The 17,784-nt window shown below is 37.5% G+C and overlaps 1 protein-coding gene across 2 annotated transcripts in view; it reads left to right on the plus strand.

The window, feature by feature from the left end:
- SPATA48 (spermatogenesis associated 48) overlaps positions 1 to 17,784 on the plus strand; it is a 63,052-nt gene that overhangs the window by 32,139 nt on the left and 13,129 nt on the right. For both annotated transcript variants that reach the window (XM_033194260.1, XM_033194261.1), the window contains 5 exons: positions 413 to 489; positions 4,759 to 4,897; positions 6,757 to 6,824; positions 11,307 to 11,348; positions 12,767 to 12,874. In XM_033194260.1, the coding sequence (XP_033050151.1) occupies positions 413 to 489; positions 4,759 to 4,897; positions 6,757 to 6,824; positions 11,307 to 11,348; positions 12,767 to 12,874 (434 nt within the window). The remainder of the gene's footprint in view (positions 1 to 412; positions 490 to 4,758; positions 4,898 to 6,756; positions 6,825 to 11,306; positions 11,349 to 12,766; positions 12,875 to 17,784) is intronic.

A 17,784-nucleotide genomic window follows, 5' to 3' on the forward strand; every position in this document is an offset into this window, starting at 1 on the left:
ATGATTAATTAATTTTGATAAAATAACTGGAAGATAGAGAAAAGTATCTCATAACTAATCTCTTTATGTTATTAGAAGAAAAGACAATATGTTTTAAAAATGTTTTAATTACATTGTGCTAAAACTAAGTATTTGCGAATGTTTCCAATTCAAGAGCTTTTTCTTAATTCTCACTTTCCATTAACTTTAATATACTTTTTGTGAATTTTAATTTAATGATTATGACACTAGAACAATGTAAATTCCTTAAACAGGGGAGGAAAAGTAGGAAAGTGTTAAATCTGGTCAATCCAAGAGGTGCGTGAAAGAAGAAATATGAAGAAGGAGGCCAAAAGAAAACATGATGACTAGAAAACAACAGCAATTTTCATTTATATTTGGTCTCTTTTAACTTATCTTTCATGCCTTCTAGGATGAAGGTGAACCACTTGTTCAAACAAACAAGAAATGCAATGCAAAGGACTCATTTTACAAGTCCTCTACACAAAAGTAAGCAGTTTTCCCAGTGGAATTTTGATTTTGGAATATATTTATTTTTCCTTCATGACACATCCTCTTTATGTCTACAATATCCTGGATCTTATGAGTGACCCAGAGAACATCAAGCGCAGACATTTACTTATATTGATTGCTAAAATAAACATTGAAGGAAGAGTCTTAAGGCACACCTATGCTTGATAGACGAATAAAACCAAAACAGACAGTAAATGGTCAAAGAGAGAGAGGGGGGAGATAAGAGTACTGTATCCTAGAAAGCCAAGACAGAGAAAGTTTAAAGGGAGAATTCATTGACTCAGTCAACAAATACATTGGGTACCTATTACGAATCTATGTCTTAAACTATGAGCTACATCAGTGAGTAGGCAAAGATCTCTGCTCTCAGGATCTCTCATTATAAAGGTGTATTGGTCTGTTTCCACACTGCTAATAAAGACATACCTGAGACTGGGCAATTTATAAAGGAAAGAGGTTTAATTGACACAGTTCCACGTGGCTGAGGAGGCCTCACAATCATGGCAGAAGGCAAGTAGGAGCAAAGTTACGTCTTACTTGGTGGCAGTCAGGAGAGCCTGTGCAGGGGAACTCCCATGTATAAAACCATCAGATCTCGTGAGACTTATTCACTACCATGAAAACGGTATGAGGGAAACTGCCCCCATAATTCAATTATCTCCACCTGGCCCCACCCTAGACAGGTAAGGATTATTACAATTCAAAGTGAGATTTCGGTGAGGACACAGCCAAACCATATCAAAAGGGGAACAGACAATAATAAGCAAACACACTAAGAAAGTAAATAGACCATATCTTAGAAAGTGACAGATAAGTCTATGAAGAAAAGGTAGAACAGGACAAGATCAGGAGTCCCACATGTACAGGGTAGCAGGCTTCAGTAATAAGTAGGAGGCATGGGGAGGCCTCCCCAGGTACTGAGGGGTGTGCAGAAATTTGGAGGAGTTGAGAGAGCAGCCATGCAGAGACTTGGAATGATTCTATTCCCCGAAGAGGGAATATAGAGCAAAAGCCCAGGTCAGAAGTGTGCTTAAGATGTTAAGGAAGAACAAAAGGCCAGGGTGCCTGGAGTAGGATAACAGTAGGGTAAGAGGAGGGAGTAGCAAAAGGAGAGGTCAGAGAAGTGCTAGGAACCAGATCTTGTGGGATACTTTAAGCAATTGTAATTACCAGGACTGTCATTCTGAGTGACATGAGGCTTTAGCAGAGAAGTGGAAAGATCAAATTTATACATGAAGGTAATAATCATGGTGGCTGCTGTGTTCAAAGTGGATTTTTGCAGGGGAGAGAAGATGGAACACCAGTTAGGAGGTTATTGTTGTCATTTAGGATAGAGATAATGGTAGCCTGGGGGAGAGTGCTGGCTGAAAAATTTGTAAGCAACGATTGAGTTCTGGATGTATGTTGAATGTAGAGCCAACACAATTTTCTGATTGTGATGAATCTGGGAAAAAGAGGACTCAAAAATGATTCTACGGCTTTGGCCTATGCAGCTGGATGTACTGAGGTTGCCATTTCATAACAAGGTGAAGGCAGTGGAGAAGTCAGTTTTACATACATTGAGTATAAAGATGTTCATTAGACATCCAAGTGGTATGTCAAGTAGGCAGTGTGAAATGTGGTTTTGAAGTTTGAAGCAGAGGCCTGGGCTAGAGAAATCAACCTGGGTGTCATGGCTTATAGAAAGGTATGTAAAGCCATGGCACTGAATGAGAACACTAAAGGAGAAGTGTAGTCAGACAGGCAAAGGGCACTGAGTCCTGGCATCTTGTTAAAAAAGAGAAAAAAAAGAGGAGAAACCAACAATCGACACTGAGAAGGAGCAACCAGTAAAGCAGGAGGAAGATGAAGAGTCTAGGTCCTGGAAGGCATATTGAGGATGTGTTCAGGAAGGAGTAATGAAAGCCTATTCACATAATGCAAATAGGTCAAGTGGGATGAGGCCCGAGAATGGATAATGGGGCTGACTAGTGGATTTAGAATTCAGCAGAGTGATAGAGTGAAGGCCAAAACACATGGCATGGCACAGAGAAATGGATGAAGAGGGAAAGAGAGGCAGCAAAAAGAATTAAAAATTGACAACATGTGTGGACCTCAAAGCACTTCAGGTCTGCCCACTCTTTTTTCTTCACATTTTGAACACTTCAGACAGCCTTCACATTTCAACTTCATTTTTTATCTCATTCAAATTGAAAGTATACCCATGACCAAACATAGTGTCATGAAACACATGTATGAATGCCTACTGTCCCAGGTGTGTTATGAAAACATTTAAAAACATGATACAAAGTTGGATTTCAAAGCGTTAGAACAACATGAGAAAAAAGCCTTTTTCATCAGCCAACTTGGATCCAACTCTAGGGCTCAAAGCATACCTGCTTGCTGAATATGGGACTTTGGCATCCTCCATTCTTTTTCGTCTCAATTTTCTCATCTTAAAAATGAAGGTTGATAACTAAATGGCCCCTAAATTCCTCTCACTTTTGGGTTTATTTCCCATTGTATTCTTATCTTGATTTTAATTTTAAAAATTTCTGTGATCATCTCAGAAACAGTTAATATTTTGATTAAGGACATGATACTTCACTCAGAATGGAAAAGTTTTATTATAAGACAAAGGATCAAATCATTGTATTAAGTAGTTTATCTTTAAACATAAAAATGTCCTTGGGGAAAAGTTTATTACCTTCATGGAAAATTCCATAAAATATTTATGAAATTTATCAGAGGCTCAAACAGTGAGGTATCTTTTAAGCTTTCATTGAACTCACAGATTAATTTCTTACATACAATGCTAGTCAGATATGTTAGAAAACATTTAAGACTTTGCTATGATTTAAAATATCTTGTTATATTTAGTACTTCTATGACACTAATTTGAAGTAAGTTCAAAATGTGTTCACACACAACAAAAACACTATGGACTCATCTCTGATCTATTTAACTTTTCCAATATTATGTTTTTTAATTTTCACAGCATTCCTTTGTGGTAGAGACAATTTTTGTATTGGTTCTTGTTCACTCTTGTATCATAAACACCTCGCACAAGACTTGAAATATAGTCAACTCTGAACAAATACGTGTTGAGGAAGTGAGAATCACTGATAATACTTTTAAAAATGACTTGACTGACAGGGGATTTTTTGGAAGGGTATGCCTTGTCCAGAGAATAGAAAGATCAAGTTTCGCACTAAGTGTGGATAGGGCAGGAGAAGGTCTGGGGATCCATCCATCTTGTCATAATATAGTCTTTAGAATGCGGGTTGTATGGTTTTCACTCAGGATCAAATTGGAATTGATTTCACCGTGTCTGTCATATATGCCTGTGAAAAAGAACAACTTTCAAAACTCCGAAGATCCCCATATTTGTGTGTGTGTGTGTGTGTGTGTGTGTGTGTGAAATAATTGCATTTCATAGGATGGCTGAAGCCCTTCAACCATGCTAAAAAAAACTTGTGCAATTTGGCTGCATTAGTGTGGAATAGTGGGAATGCTGCTGAATCTTAGGAGGCAGATTATGTGGATTTGAGTCCTGACTTTGACCAATAGCTGACCGTAAGCAAAGGAAATCAGTTTTCTAAGCCATAGTTTATTTGTAAATTAATGGTATTCTCTGAAGGTCAAATGAGCATTTTTTTGGAAACTGTAAGATGTATGTAAGTTTTCTATTTCTGTGTGGCAGACTGCAGGAATTTAGTAGCTTTTGTTATCTGGCAGTCCTGTAGGTCAGAAGTCTAGGCATATTCCAACTGGGTTCACTGTTTAGGGTTCCCTAAAGCTGGAATCAAGGTGTCAGCTGAGACTGGGTTCTCATCTTCCAAGATCATTCAGGTTGTTGACAGAATTCCGTTCATTGTGGCTGTAGGACTGATATGTGTTTCTTCAAGGGCAGACAAAGAGCATGTGTTGCTGTTTCCTGTCTCTTTCTGGAGCTTGCTTGCTTAGATTGGGCCTATTCAGGACAATCCCACCTTTTGATTAACTCAAATTCAACTGATTAGGGACCTTTATTACATGTGCCAATCTCTTGGGGCATATAAAATCACATAACACAGGAGTACTATCTCATCATAATCACTTGCTCTGCCTATTGTCCAGGGGAGGTGATTATATATGGTATGCACACCAAGGGGCAGGGGTCCTCGGCATCGTCTTCAGATTCTTCTTATCACAGTATAATATTGTTATAAACTTTACTAATTGAATATGCTTTTCATAAGATGTTTCTATTTAATAACTTCATAGAGCTTATGAAGATGTTCCTTGGGATAAGATGCTACCACCAAAACTTGTTCCAGAAGAAACAACATTGGAAAAAGCCGCTGACCCCATCTCACAGTGTTTTACTCTGAAAAGATACAAAGGGTTGCCAGCAATAACTCAGGTCAGCAGACTTCTCTGAGCAATTATGTATTTCTCATTGTTACTGAAATGAGTTCCAAAACTTTAAGTCAAAATAATACTTACCTTATTTTTAACAATACATAAGGAAGTAAATTTATGTAAGATAGGTAAATACATATATACACACGCACACACATGCACACACACATATGTATGGAGTTGAAATTTCCATAATCGTACAAGTTATTGATGACTGCAAATACTTTGATATTTTCAATATTTAAAATTTTATTGATTATATAAAGACTACCTCTTTCTCAAAAGTCATTTGCAATGACTGTGTTTATTTCTGGAATTGCAAGAGAATGAGTAAATAATGAAGAAGACAGAAATAATTTTACCAGATAACCTATGCTGAAGATGGTTCTTCACACAGGATCTAGATCTTAGCTCTGTACCTTTCATGGCAAAAAGAGAAGATCCATAGATTGCTATCTGATGTTATCACTTATGATGTGATAAAACAAAGGATACCAATTTTTCAGTAGTGACACTCATTCTTTTCATTTCTGAGTATCAAGAAGAATTTATCACATGAATCATCATATCTATGCCATAGCCAGAGAACTTTTCCTCATGTGTGAATCTGTTTGTTACTCCACTGATTAAACCCATCGTTTTTAATTAAAAAAAAAAAATCCATACTCCTTGACATGACACAGACCCAATTCTCCAATATTTGTCCATGGTTCCCTCCTTAGCGTCATCCCTGTCCCGTTCTCGTCTTCTTACTGTTCCACTTTATTGGCCAAACATCACGCCTCACTGTTCCCTGTCCTATCTCTGCTGAGCTTCTCTCAAGTCTCAAGTCTGCCATGCTCTTTTCCAGGTTGTGTGCTTTGCAGAGTGTTCCACTGCCTTCATCACTCTCCCTATTTATGCCAGGTGAATCTCAAGAATTCTTCAGGTCTTATTGTAGCCCTCACTTTTGACCTCCCAACACTGGATTAGATGTCTCAGCTTTGTGCTTGCAAAGTACCTTCTACTTCCATTGATTCCTTTATCCTTTTGTGCCACTTCTCACTGCGTAGGAGTCTTGTTAAGCCCTTGGACTGTTTCCCATAATAAAGTTTTTGAGTACATAAAATCCATAGGATTAAAAAGAAAATCAATTATATTGAAATACAGCTCTTAATATAGATCCCAAGAGGTCCATTGATGATAGGTTAAGAAGCCCATATTTTCTTGGAAAATTTATTCAGCTTTTAGAGAGGAAAACAATAATGAAAGAGGAAAAACATGGCTTTAATATAAAGACTCAAACCTGAGATTTTCACATAGAAAAAGTTAATTAAAAGAAAAATGTATATGGTTTCATCTAGCTAATTTTAAAGGACTGCTAAACTACTTTAAAATATTTTTATACCTGTGAAAGTTGGTCCTTTCATTATACATTCCTTGGCGTTAAATTCTACTGGCATCCAAAGTCCTTCTTGGGCCAGATGAGATTCAAAGCTTAGGATCTAGCCTGGTTTGGAAGTAGGAGACTGGCCTGAGTTTGCAGAGGGTAGGCTACAGTGGATCCAAGTCAGAACAGTAGCTAAGGATGAAAACTAAAATCAGACCTTCCACATGGGTTTCAATCTGAAGCGGGTGGATAATGAGACAGATTCCAGCTATGAGAAAACAAATTGAAATTGGAAGTTTGAGACCAGAGCAAAGACCATGAGTGGTTCCAGACCGAATCCATGAAGTGCTAGGAAAGCTTGAAGAATGTGTTTCCTAGAGAGCCTGGGACATGGCTGTGATGTGGAAAGGACTGTCAAGGGCACAGGAACTTATCCACCGGAAATTATAATGTGCTCATTAACTGTCATTGATTTTGATGATTATTTTTAGATGGTTGGTGAGCTCTGGGACAGATTTCAAACAAGATCTTTCTTGGCACCAGTCAAACCAGTTAATTTGTAAGTTTTATCTCCTGAAATTCTCACACTAGGTTTTTCATTATCGTGTATTATAATTAAGAAGCTGATGCTGTAGCCCATGGCTTAGAGGGGTGGGTGAGGAATATGTTCTCTGATGGAGACCAACCCAGGGACCCCCTGACTCACATCCTTAGGGCTGGGAAGATGACCCAAATCCCAGGACAGTTGCTCAGTGTGCCTGCTTCCTTTACTTTCTCTTTACCCTCCTTAACATTTAGAATATTGGATGTACCATAACCATTTTGGAAAACTGAGTGTGGTGACTCATGCTTATAATCGGAGCATTTTGGGAAGCCAAGGTGGGAGAATTACTTGAGCCCAGGAGATAGAGACCACCCTGGATGGTCTGTAATTGAAATTGAGTTATAATTTCTCTTTTGTAGACATGGTAAGACCCCATCTCTACAAAAATAAGAAAAATAAAAATTAATTAGCCAAGAGGGATGGTGGTGCACCTGTAGTCCCAAGTACTCGGGAGGCTGAGGCAGGAAGATCCTTTGAGCCCAGAAGTTCCAGGCAGCACTGAGACATGATTGCACCACTGCATTCCAACCTGGGTGACACAGCAAGATCCTGCCTTAAAAAATAAATAAATAGGCCGGGCACAGTGGCTCATGCCTGTAATCCCAGCACTTTTGGAGGCCTAGGCAGAGGATTACCTGAGGTCAGGAATTTGACCAACATGGTGAAACCCTGCCTGTAATCCCAGCTACTTGGGAGGCTGAGGCAGGAGAATCGCTTGGATCCAGGAGGTGGAGATTACAGTGAGCTGAGATCATGCCACTGAACTCCAGCCTGGGAAATGAGCGAGACTCCATCTCAAATAAATAAATAAAATAATATAAAATAGGGAGGGCTTTATAAATCATTTGATATAAACAATTATAATGTCGCTAAAATCCATGGACTTCATATAAAATAGATTGCACATTATTTTCTATCAATTTTTGTATTATATAGTTACTTTGTGTTCTATTAATGTTAGAAACTATGGTTTTATTACTACTACTTCCTTACATGTAATTTTCACATTTAGTCTAAAAAATCTTGGTGTTTCTGCCTTTGAAAACATCACAATATTATCTCTTCATTTTTGCTCTTAACACAACCCACAACACAGGTTATCATCTTTGTTTTTTTCTTGTATTCATTTTTGAATATTTTATGTACACAAAAATGTGTAAGAATGTGATATAATTTGTGTATCTGCTCCCCAACTTCAGAAATAAAATATTACTTACACAATGGAAAATTTCTATATACTTTTTTCTAAGCGCATCTATCTTCCTCAGGGAGCATGACTAGTATTCTGGATTTGACGTTCACATTTTCATGCATTCTTTTAATATTTTAAAACATACGTGTTATTGTTAACCAATATATGGAACTGTGTTCTTTGTTTATAAACCCAATATTAGTGGTATCATACATATATTTATGCAAGTTTATATTTTGTTCATATGAAAAAGTACATATGAGGAAGTAACACTAATAAAGTCATAGTTTCAAACATTAATAGAACACAAAGTAACTATATGATACAAAAATTGATTTAAAATAATTTACATTATTTCGTTTTATATTATTTCGTTTTACATTATTTTAATTTACACAAAAATTTATATTTGTGTTTGTAAGATTCATATCTGCTGACATCTGTTTTTCTAGGCATTTGTTTTCATTGTTATAGAGTCTTCCTTTAAATGGATGTGCCAAAACTTATTCATCCATTCTCATAATTTTCTGATTTGTAGTATAGTTGCTACAGTGCCCACATACCTTCACATACCTAAGTATAAAAATATTTCTGAGTTTTATATACTCATATTTATGTCTACAATTGTTGGGTCATGTGGTGTGTACTTCTCTGCTTTTTACATATTGCTATGTTCTTCTCCAAATGAGTTTTCACAATGGAATCTCCCATTATAAGTGCTTGGGTTCCCATTACTGCACATCACAGCCAGTGTTTAGAATTTTCAGATTTAAAAAAAAAATCCAATCTTATGCATAACAAATTGTGCTCCATTATAATTTTAGTTTGCATCTACCTGATTACTAACGATCAGTTTTTGCAAGTTTATGACCTGTTTGAATTTTCACATCTGTAACTTGCCTGCTCATACCATTTTGTCCCTTTTGCTGTTGGGTTTTTACTTATTGATTGTCACAACTTTTCTATTCAATATGCTGGGTAAAAATCCTTTCTTGGTAATATGCATCAAAGTATCCCCTTCTAGTCTGTGACTTTTTTATTTTAAGACTTTTCTATTTTTGCTTATCTGAAGTTTTGAATTTTAATGTAACTAAATTCATCAATATTTTTCTTCAGGTTTTGTTGTTTTTGTGAAGATTTTAATGACTGTTTCTCTGCCTCGAAAGAATAAAGATATCCTCCTTTTATAACTTTTTTTCTAAAACATTCAAAGTTTTGCTTTTCACATTTATTATTTTTAAAGCATTTGATTTTTACTTATGATAAGAGCTAGGGATCCATTTTCCCAACATAAATAAGCAATTATGCTAGTTCAGTTTAATGAGAGGGTCTTATTAAACAGTTTAATGAGTGATTTGTAGGCCTGTTGGGTAAAGCCTATGAGTGCTGAGTCACAATCAGCATTTTGCAAAAATAAAGTTGAATAGGAAATATAATAAAGTGAATCACATGGAATTTTGAAATGGAACTATGTATTTTTCAATAACTACTGTGGGCAATTATGAAGAATAGTGTGAGAGAGACAGACATCACTTACGAAAAACACATGCTATTCCGGAAAAAAATTATTCATTGTATCTTTTGCTCCCTGGAATTTCATCTGATTTTCTGGTTTTTAGATGATCAATTTGATCATCACCTCAGTGAAATGGTCAGTCTTATATATTTAACTTTATATTTACCTAATCCAAATTAAATTTAAAGCAAAATGGAATAGATATTGGTCCACAGCAAAACTAATGAGAGTTTTTGCTAAATTTTAATTATCAAAAATCAATATCAAGGATATCATTTTTAAAATCTTTAACAATTGCACCACTTCAATAAAAGTAGTATAAAGTGACCTTTAAAGGGGATTTTTTGGGTAACTGGTAGAAAAAGGAATGAAATGGAAATACACAATACTGTACTCAAGTCTGACTGCTGGATCTAGAAATGCAAATAGTGACAGTACGGAGAAGAATGTTGAGTCTTGTCAGAAAACTACCATTTTATTGAACCATATCTAAAAATGATGTGTAAGATTTTTGATAAAAATTATTTAAAGTATGGTTTTGTCAAATGTGTAAAATACCCTGCTATAGACTCCAACGTGTAAATTGAATAGTAATAATTTAAATAAAAGATTGAAATGGTTAAAAATTTAAGATTCTTGTTCAGGTGCATGGGCTCACACCTGTAATCCCAGCACTTTGGGGGACTGAGACAGGCAGATCACGAGGTCAGGAGATCGAGACCATCCTGGCCAACGTAGTGAAACCCCGTCTCTACTAAAAATACAAAAATTAGCTGGATGCGGCGGCAGGTGCCTGTAATCACAGCTACTCGAGAGGCAGAGGCAGAAGAATCGCTTGAACCCAGGAGGCGGAGGGTGCAGTAAGCCAAGATTGTGCCACTGCACTCCAGCCTGGGCAACAAGAGCGAGACACCAACTCAAAAAACAAAACAAAACAAAAAAATCAAAAAAACAAAAAAAGAGATTCTTGTTTATATAGCAAGCTGAAATTGATGATAATCCCATTTGAATACCTTTTTTAAAATGTAATTTTTTTGTACTAATTCTTAACATGTGAATGTTGGTTCTAAAACTTCATTGGTATATTGGCATTTTTAATTTACATATCATGTGGTAAAATGGCAAATAGCTCAGGGAGATGATAATTTTTTTATTCCAGTTTACATGTATCCACTTAATTTATTGATTAAAAGTCAGCTGGCAAATGAAAAGCTATGTGTGTTAGTCAGCACTGCCACACTTCAGAATTCTTCAGCATACTATTCACAATGTAAGGCTCCTGTATGTAAATGTTCCTTCCAAGAACCCACACAAAAACCTATATGTGAAAGTTTATAACAGCTTGATTCATAGTCTCCAAAACCTAGAAACAACCAAGATGCCCTTCAGTAGGTAAATAGATAAAGATACTAAAGTATGCCCATACAATGGAATACTACTCAGCAATGAAAAAGAACAAATGCAATACACAACAATATAAATGAATCGGAAACACATTTTGAAAGCAGTCAGACCCAAAAGTTTATTATATGGTTCCATTTATTTGACATTCTGGAGAAAGCAAACTACATCCTTAAATAGTCTCTGTTCAAAATCACAAAGCTTTAAAGGACAATTCCTATGAGATATCCTTGAAGGCTTTTATCTTAATTAGAGAAATACTGTAATAATTTGATGTTTATTAACTTAATGTAAATAACCCAGTTGCCTCTCTTCTCTTTTTTTGAAGTGTGAGTTCAAGTTCTAGAAGTAAATATATTCCTCTCTACACGTAAGTAATGTTTCTCAGTCTTGTAAAAAAAATTTAGATTTGGCCAGGAGCATTGGCTCACTCCTGTAATCCCAGCACTTTGGGAGGCGGATCACGAGGTCAGGAGATCGAGACCATCCTGGCTAACACGGTGAAACCCCGTCTCTACTAAAAATACAAAAAAATTAGCCGGGTGTGGTGGTGGGCGCCTGTAGGTCCCAGCTGCTCAGGAGGCTGAGGCAGGAGAATGGCATGAACCCGGGAAGCGGAGCTTGCAGTGAGCCCAGAGCGTGCCACTGCACTCCAGCCTGGGCGACGGAGTAAAACTCCATCTCAAAAAAAAAAAAAAAAAAATCAGATTTATATTTTGGTTGTAGTTGCTTTTAGCTTACTCATGTTGTATTCACTTTTTAAGACAACTTATGTATTGTAACACATTTCTAATGTTTACATGGCACACAGTGCCTGTTTAATGTCAGAAGTCCCATCTGAGGTTTGGTTTGATGAAAGAAAGAAAAAGAAAGAAAGAGAGAGAGAGAGAAAGAAAGAAAGATAGAGAAAGAAAGAGTGGTATTTTTTTGGTTTTCCAAATAGGTTACCTTTTGAAACAAAATACCTTGGATGCTACCACTATTGGGTGTTATGAATCACGAAAATTGTTATAATTGCAGAAGGGATGAGGTGCTCGTTAACAGTGAAGTGCAGGAAATATCACCTCTTATTTTCTACATTTAATACCAGCTTTCCATAGATGGCAAAAAAAGTACATGATCTGCCAATTGGGGTCTTCTCTTGGTTTTTAGATGGAAGAAAAACCTTGAAACAAAGTAGATCCAAGAATATGGAGGAGGGATCTGGACCTTTAGTCCTGGCCCACCCCCTCCCATTACTTGGCCTCTTCTGCTCTGCAGTTGACTAGTATTTCTACCAGTGGCCCCAGAAGTCCTTGAAACTCTCTCTGATTGACATTAACTCGGCCTCTCAATTTTCTCTCAGGCTCAAGGGCACGTGGCTTGTTGCCCAAGCCCCTCTGCACCCGTGAGGGTTTTCATCCACCAGTAGCCTTATTATCTCCAGCATAATCTCCAGCATATAATAATATCTCCTTGCCCAACCTTTAGCCAGTCTCCAAAGAAGGAGTTGTGCTGGGGCTACAGGAACAGCCCACTTCTTTGTTCAGAAACACAAAACAGCCCTTACTCTCACTCTGGCTCAAATTTAACATCAAGGAGCATGGCACCGCTCATTCTGAAGAAGAGAAAATCATCTTTATATTTTTTAAGGAAAATTGCTCTATCATTATGCTTTACATTTTGCATTTGGAGCCTTTGATCTATTTTGGCAAATAAATTTCCTTTGGAAGTTAGAATACTGTTCAATGGTTTCTTCTATGTTTCTTATAAAGAAACGTATGCCTTCTTTCCTTTCCATTCTAACAGTGGTCATGTGCAATCTACAAATGCTGATGATGTTGACAACCCCTTGGGAGATATCACATCGCTAGCCAAGCAGCGGTGCTCTAAGCCTCTTTATACAAACACAAGTCGGTGAGTTCCATTCATGATTATTTCCCTTGTTTTATTACTGAGGATGAAACATGATGATGGACTTTACTGTAAATGAAGGAATTTAAACGTGGCTTTTTATTGAACATAGCTGAAGAAGAAAGATACCTGCTTCCTAAAAGAAATGTGGTTTGTCACAAAGGAGATTTTGGAGATTGACTCACTTGGGGCCCTTGAGCAAGTCACTTCATCTCTGTGACTTCAGTTTCTTCATCCGAAACTTGTGAGAAAAAAAAATGCCACCAAGCGAGGTGATCGTGGAGGGATCAGTAATGTTTGTAAAGTATCTGAGAAACGGCTGATCACTAACAGAGAGGAATCACTTTTTTTTTTTTGAGACGGAGTCTCGCTCTGTCGCCCAGGCTGGAGTGCAGTGGGGCAATCTCGGCTCACTGCAAGCTCCGCCTCCCGGGTTCACGTCATTCTCCTGCCTCAGCCTCCCGAGTAGCTCGGACTACAGGCGCCCATCGCCACGCCCAGCTAACTTTTTTTATTTTTAGTAGAGACGGGGTTTCACCGTGTTAGCCAGGATGGTCTCGATGTCCTGAACTCGTGATCCGCCCACCTTGGCCTCCCAAAGTGCTGGGATTACAGGCGTGAACCAACGCGCCCGGCAGAGAGGAATCACTTTTACACATAGGAACTTGAAGGCTGTGGTGCCGTGCTTCGTCCTGAGGAAGGAGTCAGTGGGCTGGATTCTTCCACACATTCTGCAAGGAAATCATTGTTATTACACATAATAATTCTAAAAATCTAAAGGAAGGATATAGGAAGAAAGCCAATTTGAAATATTCTTCGGGCACAACAATTTAGGATTGTTTCTTCTTTGATACGTATATCTAAATTTTGAAATGTTTTATGAAACATTCTTGCAAAAGAATCAAAACATTCTTTGGGGTCATTTCTTCAAAGAGAGTGAAGAGCAGTATGGCAGCATTTTAAAGATTTGATGTAAAAATGAGCCACTTAACTTCAAGAAATTGGGCGTATAGCATTCCTACTTCGTCTTGCTGTCAATTTCTGTTTTTAAGCAAATGATATTTTGAGCGAATCATAGAAAAGAATTGAAGACATTACTTGTACTTATCTGATTTGGGCACTAGAGGGCCTCCAAGGTTGCAAACTTTCTTCTTTTGATTTGCTTTCAATTTTTTACGGAATCTTAACCTGTTAACACAAAGAAATGTTTTTCATTTTTATTTATAAAATATTGACAGACACAGAAAGATATAGTGTCACATATGACATATCAAATAACATAAGTAAACGCCTGTCTATCCCCCACCTAGTAACATACAGAATGGTACTCAAAGGTTTTCAACCATGTGTGTGGCCCCAATTTCATTGCCAATGCTTCTGCTTCCCCAGCTCAGAAGTTAAACTCGTTAGACTTTGTGCCTTTCTTTTGCTTAGTTTTCTTTCTGGTTTTGATACATACATATGAATCTCTAAACAAATTATTATGTAGTTTCCACAATACTGCTTGAGCTAAAAAGCAAAGTACAGGAGAATACAAACAATATGATGTCATTTGCGTACGAGTAGATGAGCTTACTTTGTGCCAAGTAAGGAACAGAGAACCATCCTATTCAAACGCAAGTATGTCTCCTCTTGAATTTTTTCATTTTAAAGTTTCTTGAAGAGAAATGGCTTTATGATATTTTTAGGGTTTTTTTTTAATGATTGGTGGCACATAATCATGGCTAGGAAGCCCTGCTATACCCTTGCCTTTTCAGTGAAAGCCTTTCTTTTTTTTTTAGAGACAGAGTCTCACTCTGTCACCCAGACTGAAGTGCAGTAGTGTGATCTCGGCTCACTGCAACCTTTGCCTCCCGGGTTCAAGTGAGTCTCCTGCATCAGCCTCCTGAGTAGCAGGGATTACAGGTGCACAGCACCATGCCTGGTTAATTTTTTTGTAATTTTAGTAGAGATGGGGGTTTCGCCATGTTGGTCAGGCTGGTCTCGAACTCCTGACCTCAAGTGATCCACCTGCCTTGGCCTCCCAAAGTGCTGGGATTAAGGTGTCAGCCACCACACCCGGCCCAAAAGCCATATTTCAGGCAAGGGTCAAGGCCATTTACTCTCTAGTTCAAGTGGTTTCAGCATTGCAATCACCAATTTTCCTACAGGGCAAAAGTTTTAAAAAATTTCCTTCATCAGTTAATTTTATTTTATGGTTACTAAGCCATCGGACATGCTCTGTGTTTTTTATATTGGTAGTGATTGTACTAATAGCTTAAAAATAGTAGTTTTAATTTTTATTATAGAACTGAATCTGATCATTAAAGAAAAAGTATAGAAATATTAATAACAATAACAATATAACCATACTCTTACACAAAACATAACTATTATTAACATGCTGGCATATTTCCATCTGTCATACACACTTTTAATCTCGCTTTTGTATATTTATATAACTATGATCACATTACACAGAACATTTTTACCACCATAACATTACCACATAATTATGGGTACATGTTTTTATGAGCTTATCATAGCTTCTACTTGTGTAGATGTACTGTAACTGCCTCATTCACTTAGGTTACATATGTAAATTGTTTCCATTTTTGATATGGTAAATCATGCCCCCAAATATTCTTTATATGACTCTTTCTTGATTTGAAGTTATTTATTTAAGTGACACTCCTCCAAAAGGATTCCAGGGTCAGAATACCTAAACATTCTTAAAACGTTCTTAAACTTATGGCTATCATTTTCTTGAAGTGTTATGTGAATTTACAGAGGTTTGATGAGCCAGTGATGATGCTCAGTATTTATGCTTACCTTTAATGTTAACACTGAAGCTCCACAAATAACTTTTTTCCAAAAATGTTCGTTACGAAAATAATTCAGATATTTTTGAAAGTAGAAAGTAAAATATCTTTCATTTTCAATCCCAAAAATATTAAAAGTTTGATTTCTTTTTACACTCTTCCCCTCATGCATTTATGAATGTGTGCAACATATATGTACAAGTGTATTGCATGTGCATGCATAGGTGGAGTGTATGTGTGTATGTAAGATTGAAATATGCACTAGATATTTTTCCATATTAAAATCTTTTTAATGGCTAGATGTATCCCACCAAGTCTATAACAAGTTTATGTAGCCCAAGCCCTTGTTGTAAAGAACATAGCAAAAGCAGCCTCTACATATATGTTTGTACACTTATCCATGCATTCTTTTAGAACAAACCACTAAAAATGAAATTGTTGCCTGAGTTTTCTTGTTAAAATTATTTTCAAATTTGGTAGGCATGCCCAGTTATTAAATGACATTTAGAGTTCAGGAACTCGAAATATTAATGCGGTTTCTACTGCAGTTCCTAACTTATAACTTGAGACTAGTTTAGGAAATAGAAAGAATCCAAAATAGTCATTGGGTTTGCAAAAATTATTGAAGTTCTGTATAGCTAAACAATTTTCTTTGTTTCTTCAACAAACATGTACTGTTGACTGGATCTGGGTAGTGTTCAGGAATTTTTTTAACTGATATAAATTCATCCCCACTTATAATCTGTGTCAAGCAGAAAATTAAGGTAAGACTGAGATAAGAATCCTGTTTAATCAGGCCGGGCGCAGTGGCTCACACCTGTAATCCCAGCACTTTGGGAAGCCAAGGCGGGTGGATCACCTGACGTCAGGAGTTGGAGATCAGCCTGGCCAACATGGTGAAACCCATCTCTACTAAAAAACACAAAAATTTGCCAGGCTTGGTGCTGAGCATCTGTAATCCCAGCTGCTAGGGAGGCTGAGGCAGGAGAATCACTTGAGCCTGGGAGTCGAAGGTTGCAGTGAGCTAAGATCGCACCACTGCACTCCAGCCTGGGTGACAGAGACCTTGTCTCAAAAAAAGAGAAAAAGAATCCTGTTTTTCAAATCTGATGTTTTGATCCTCTTCAATATAAGATCCATATTCTTTGCAAGGGCTCAGTGAACAAGTTTGAAGAGAAGCTCAGTCCGTTTCAGTAACCATTTTACAGTGCCATATACCTTCAGTGCTTTGCAGTCATGAGTCATCAGTACAAGGAACATGATAACTGAATGATCTGTAATGGCAGATCTGTGTCCTTTCCCAAGGATATGGAAAAAGGTGTTGGGGTGCTTTTTCTTTGGTAATGGACTCTATTGTAGATATATAATATATATATGTGTGTGTGTGTGTGTGTGTGTGTGTGTGTCTGACATATATGGAAGAGAGCTCTGGGATCTAACCTATGTGCATCTCGCCCTTGTATTTCCAAAGAATAAACGGGCTCAGCACAGGTGAGGTGCCCGCCCAGCTAACAGAGCAGCACAGCCCATGCCTTCTGACCCCAAACCCAGCACTTGCAGTCACCATTTGCTTGTTTTTCCAAACTAGGCAGGTGCCTCTGAGGTACCATCCTCCACTAAGTTATAATCTTTTATCTGAGGACGTTACAAGGTTTCATATTTACTGTGCTTTTTGACCTCAATGATATCTGAGGAAGCATTTGCAAATAAAGAGGAATTGTCCAACATGGACCCCCAGGCAGCCCCTGACAAATGTCTCCCATCGAAAAGGGGGCTTCCCTGTCAGCCGCTGGACTGTGTTGCAGCTTAACAAAAAAATCTTACCACAACCCAGGTTAAAGAATAACTCTATGAATAGTAGTTCCTTAGATCAGCCCAACACTTCTGCCTTTTCAGACTACTTTCACACACTCCCTCATTTGCTTTTCAAATAATGTGATGAGGCCAGAAGTGAAGGTGCAAGTTCTATCCCCATTTTGCAGAGGAGGAGGCTGAGGCCAGAGGAAATGACATAAAGAGGCAAGGTCACTCATTTCATGAGTGGTAAAAAGTCCAGAGAACTGACCTCTTAATCCCCAGGGCAAGCTCTTGCCTTAACTCACATTAAACGGG

This window comes from Trachypithecus francoisi, unplaced genomic scaffold (genome assembly GCF_009764315.1).
Source record: "Trachypithecus francoisi isolate TF-2019V2 unplaced genomic scaffold, Tfra_2.0 Lachesis_group4, whole genome shotgun sequence".
NCBI lineage: Eukaryota > Metazoa > Chordata > Mammalia > Primates > Cercopithecidae > Trachypithecus > Trachypithecus francoisi.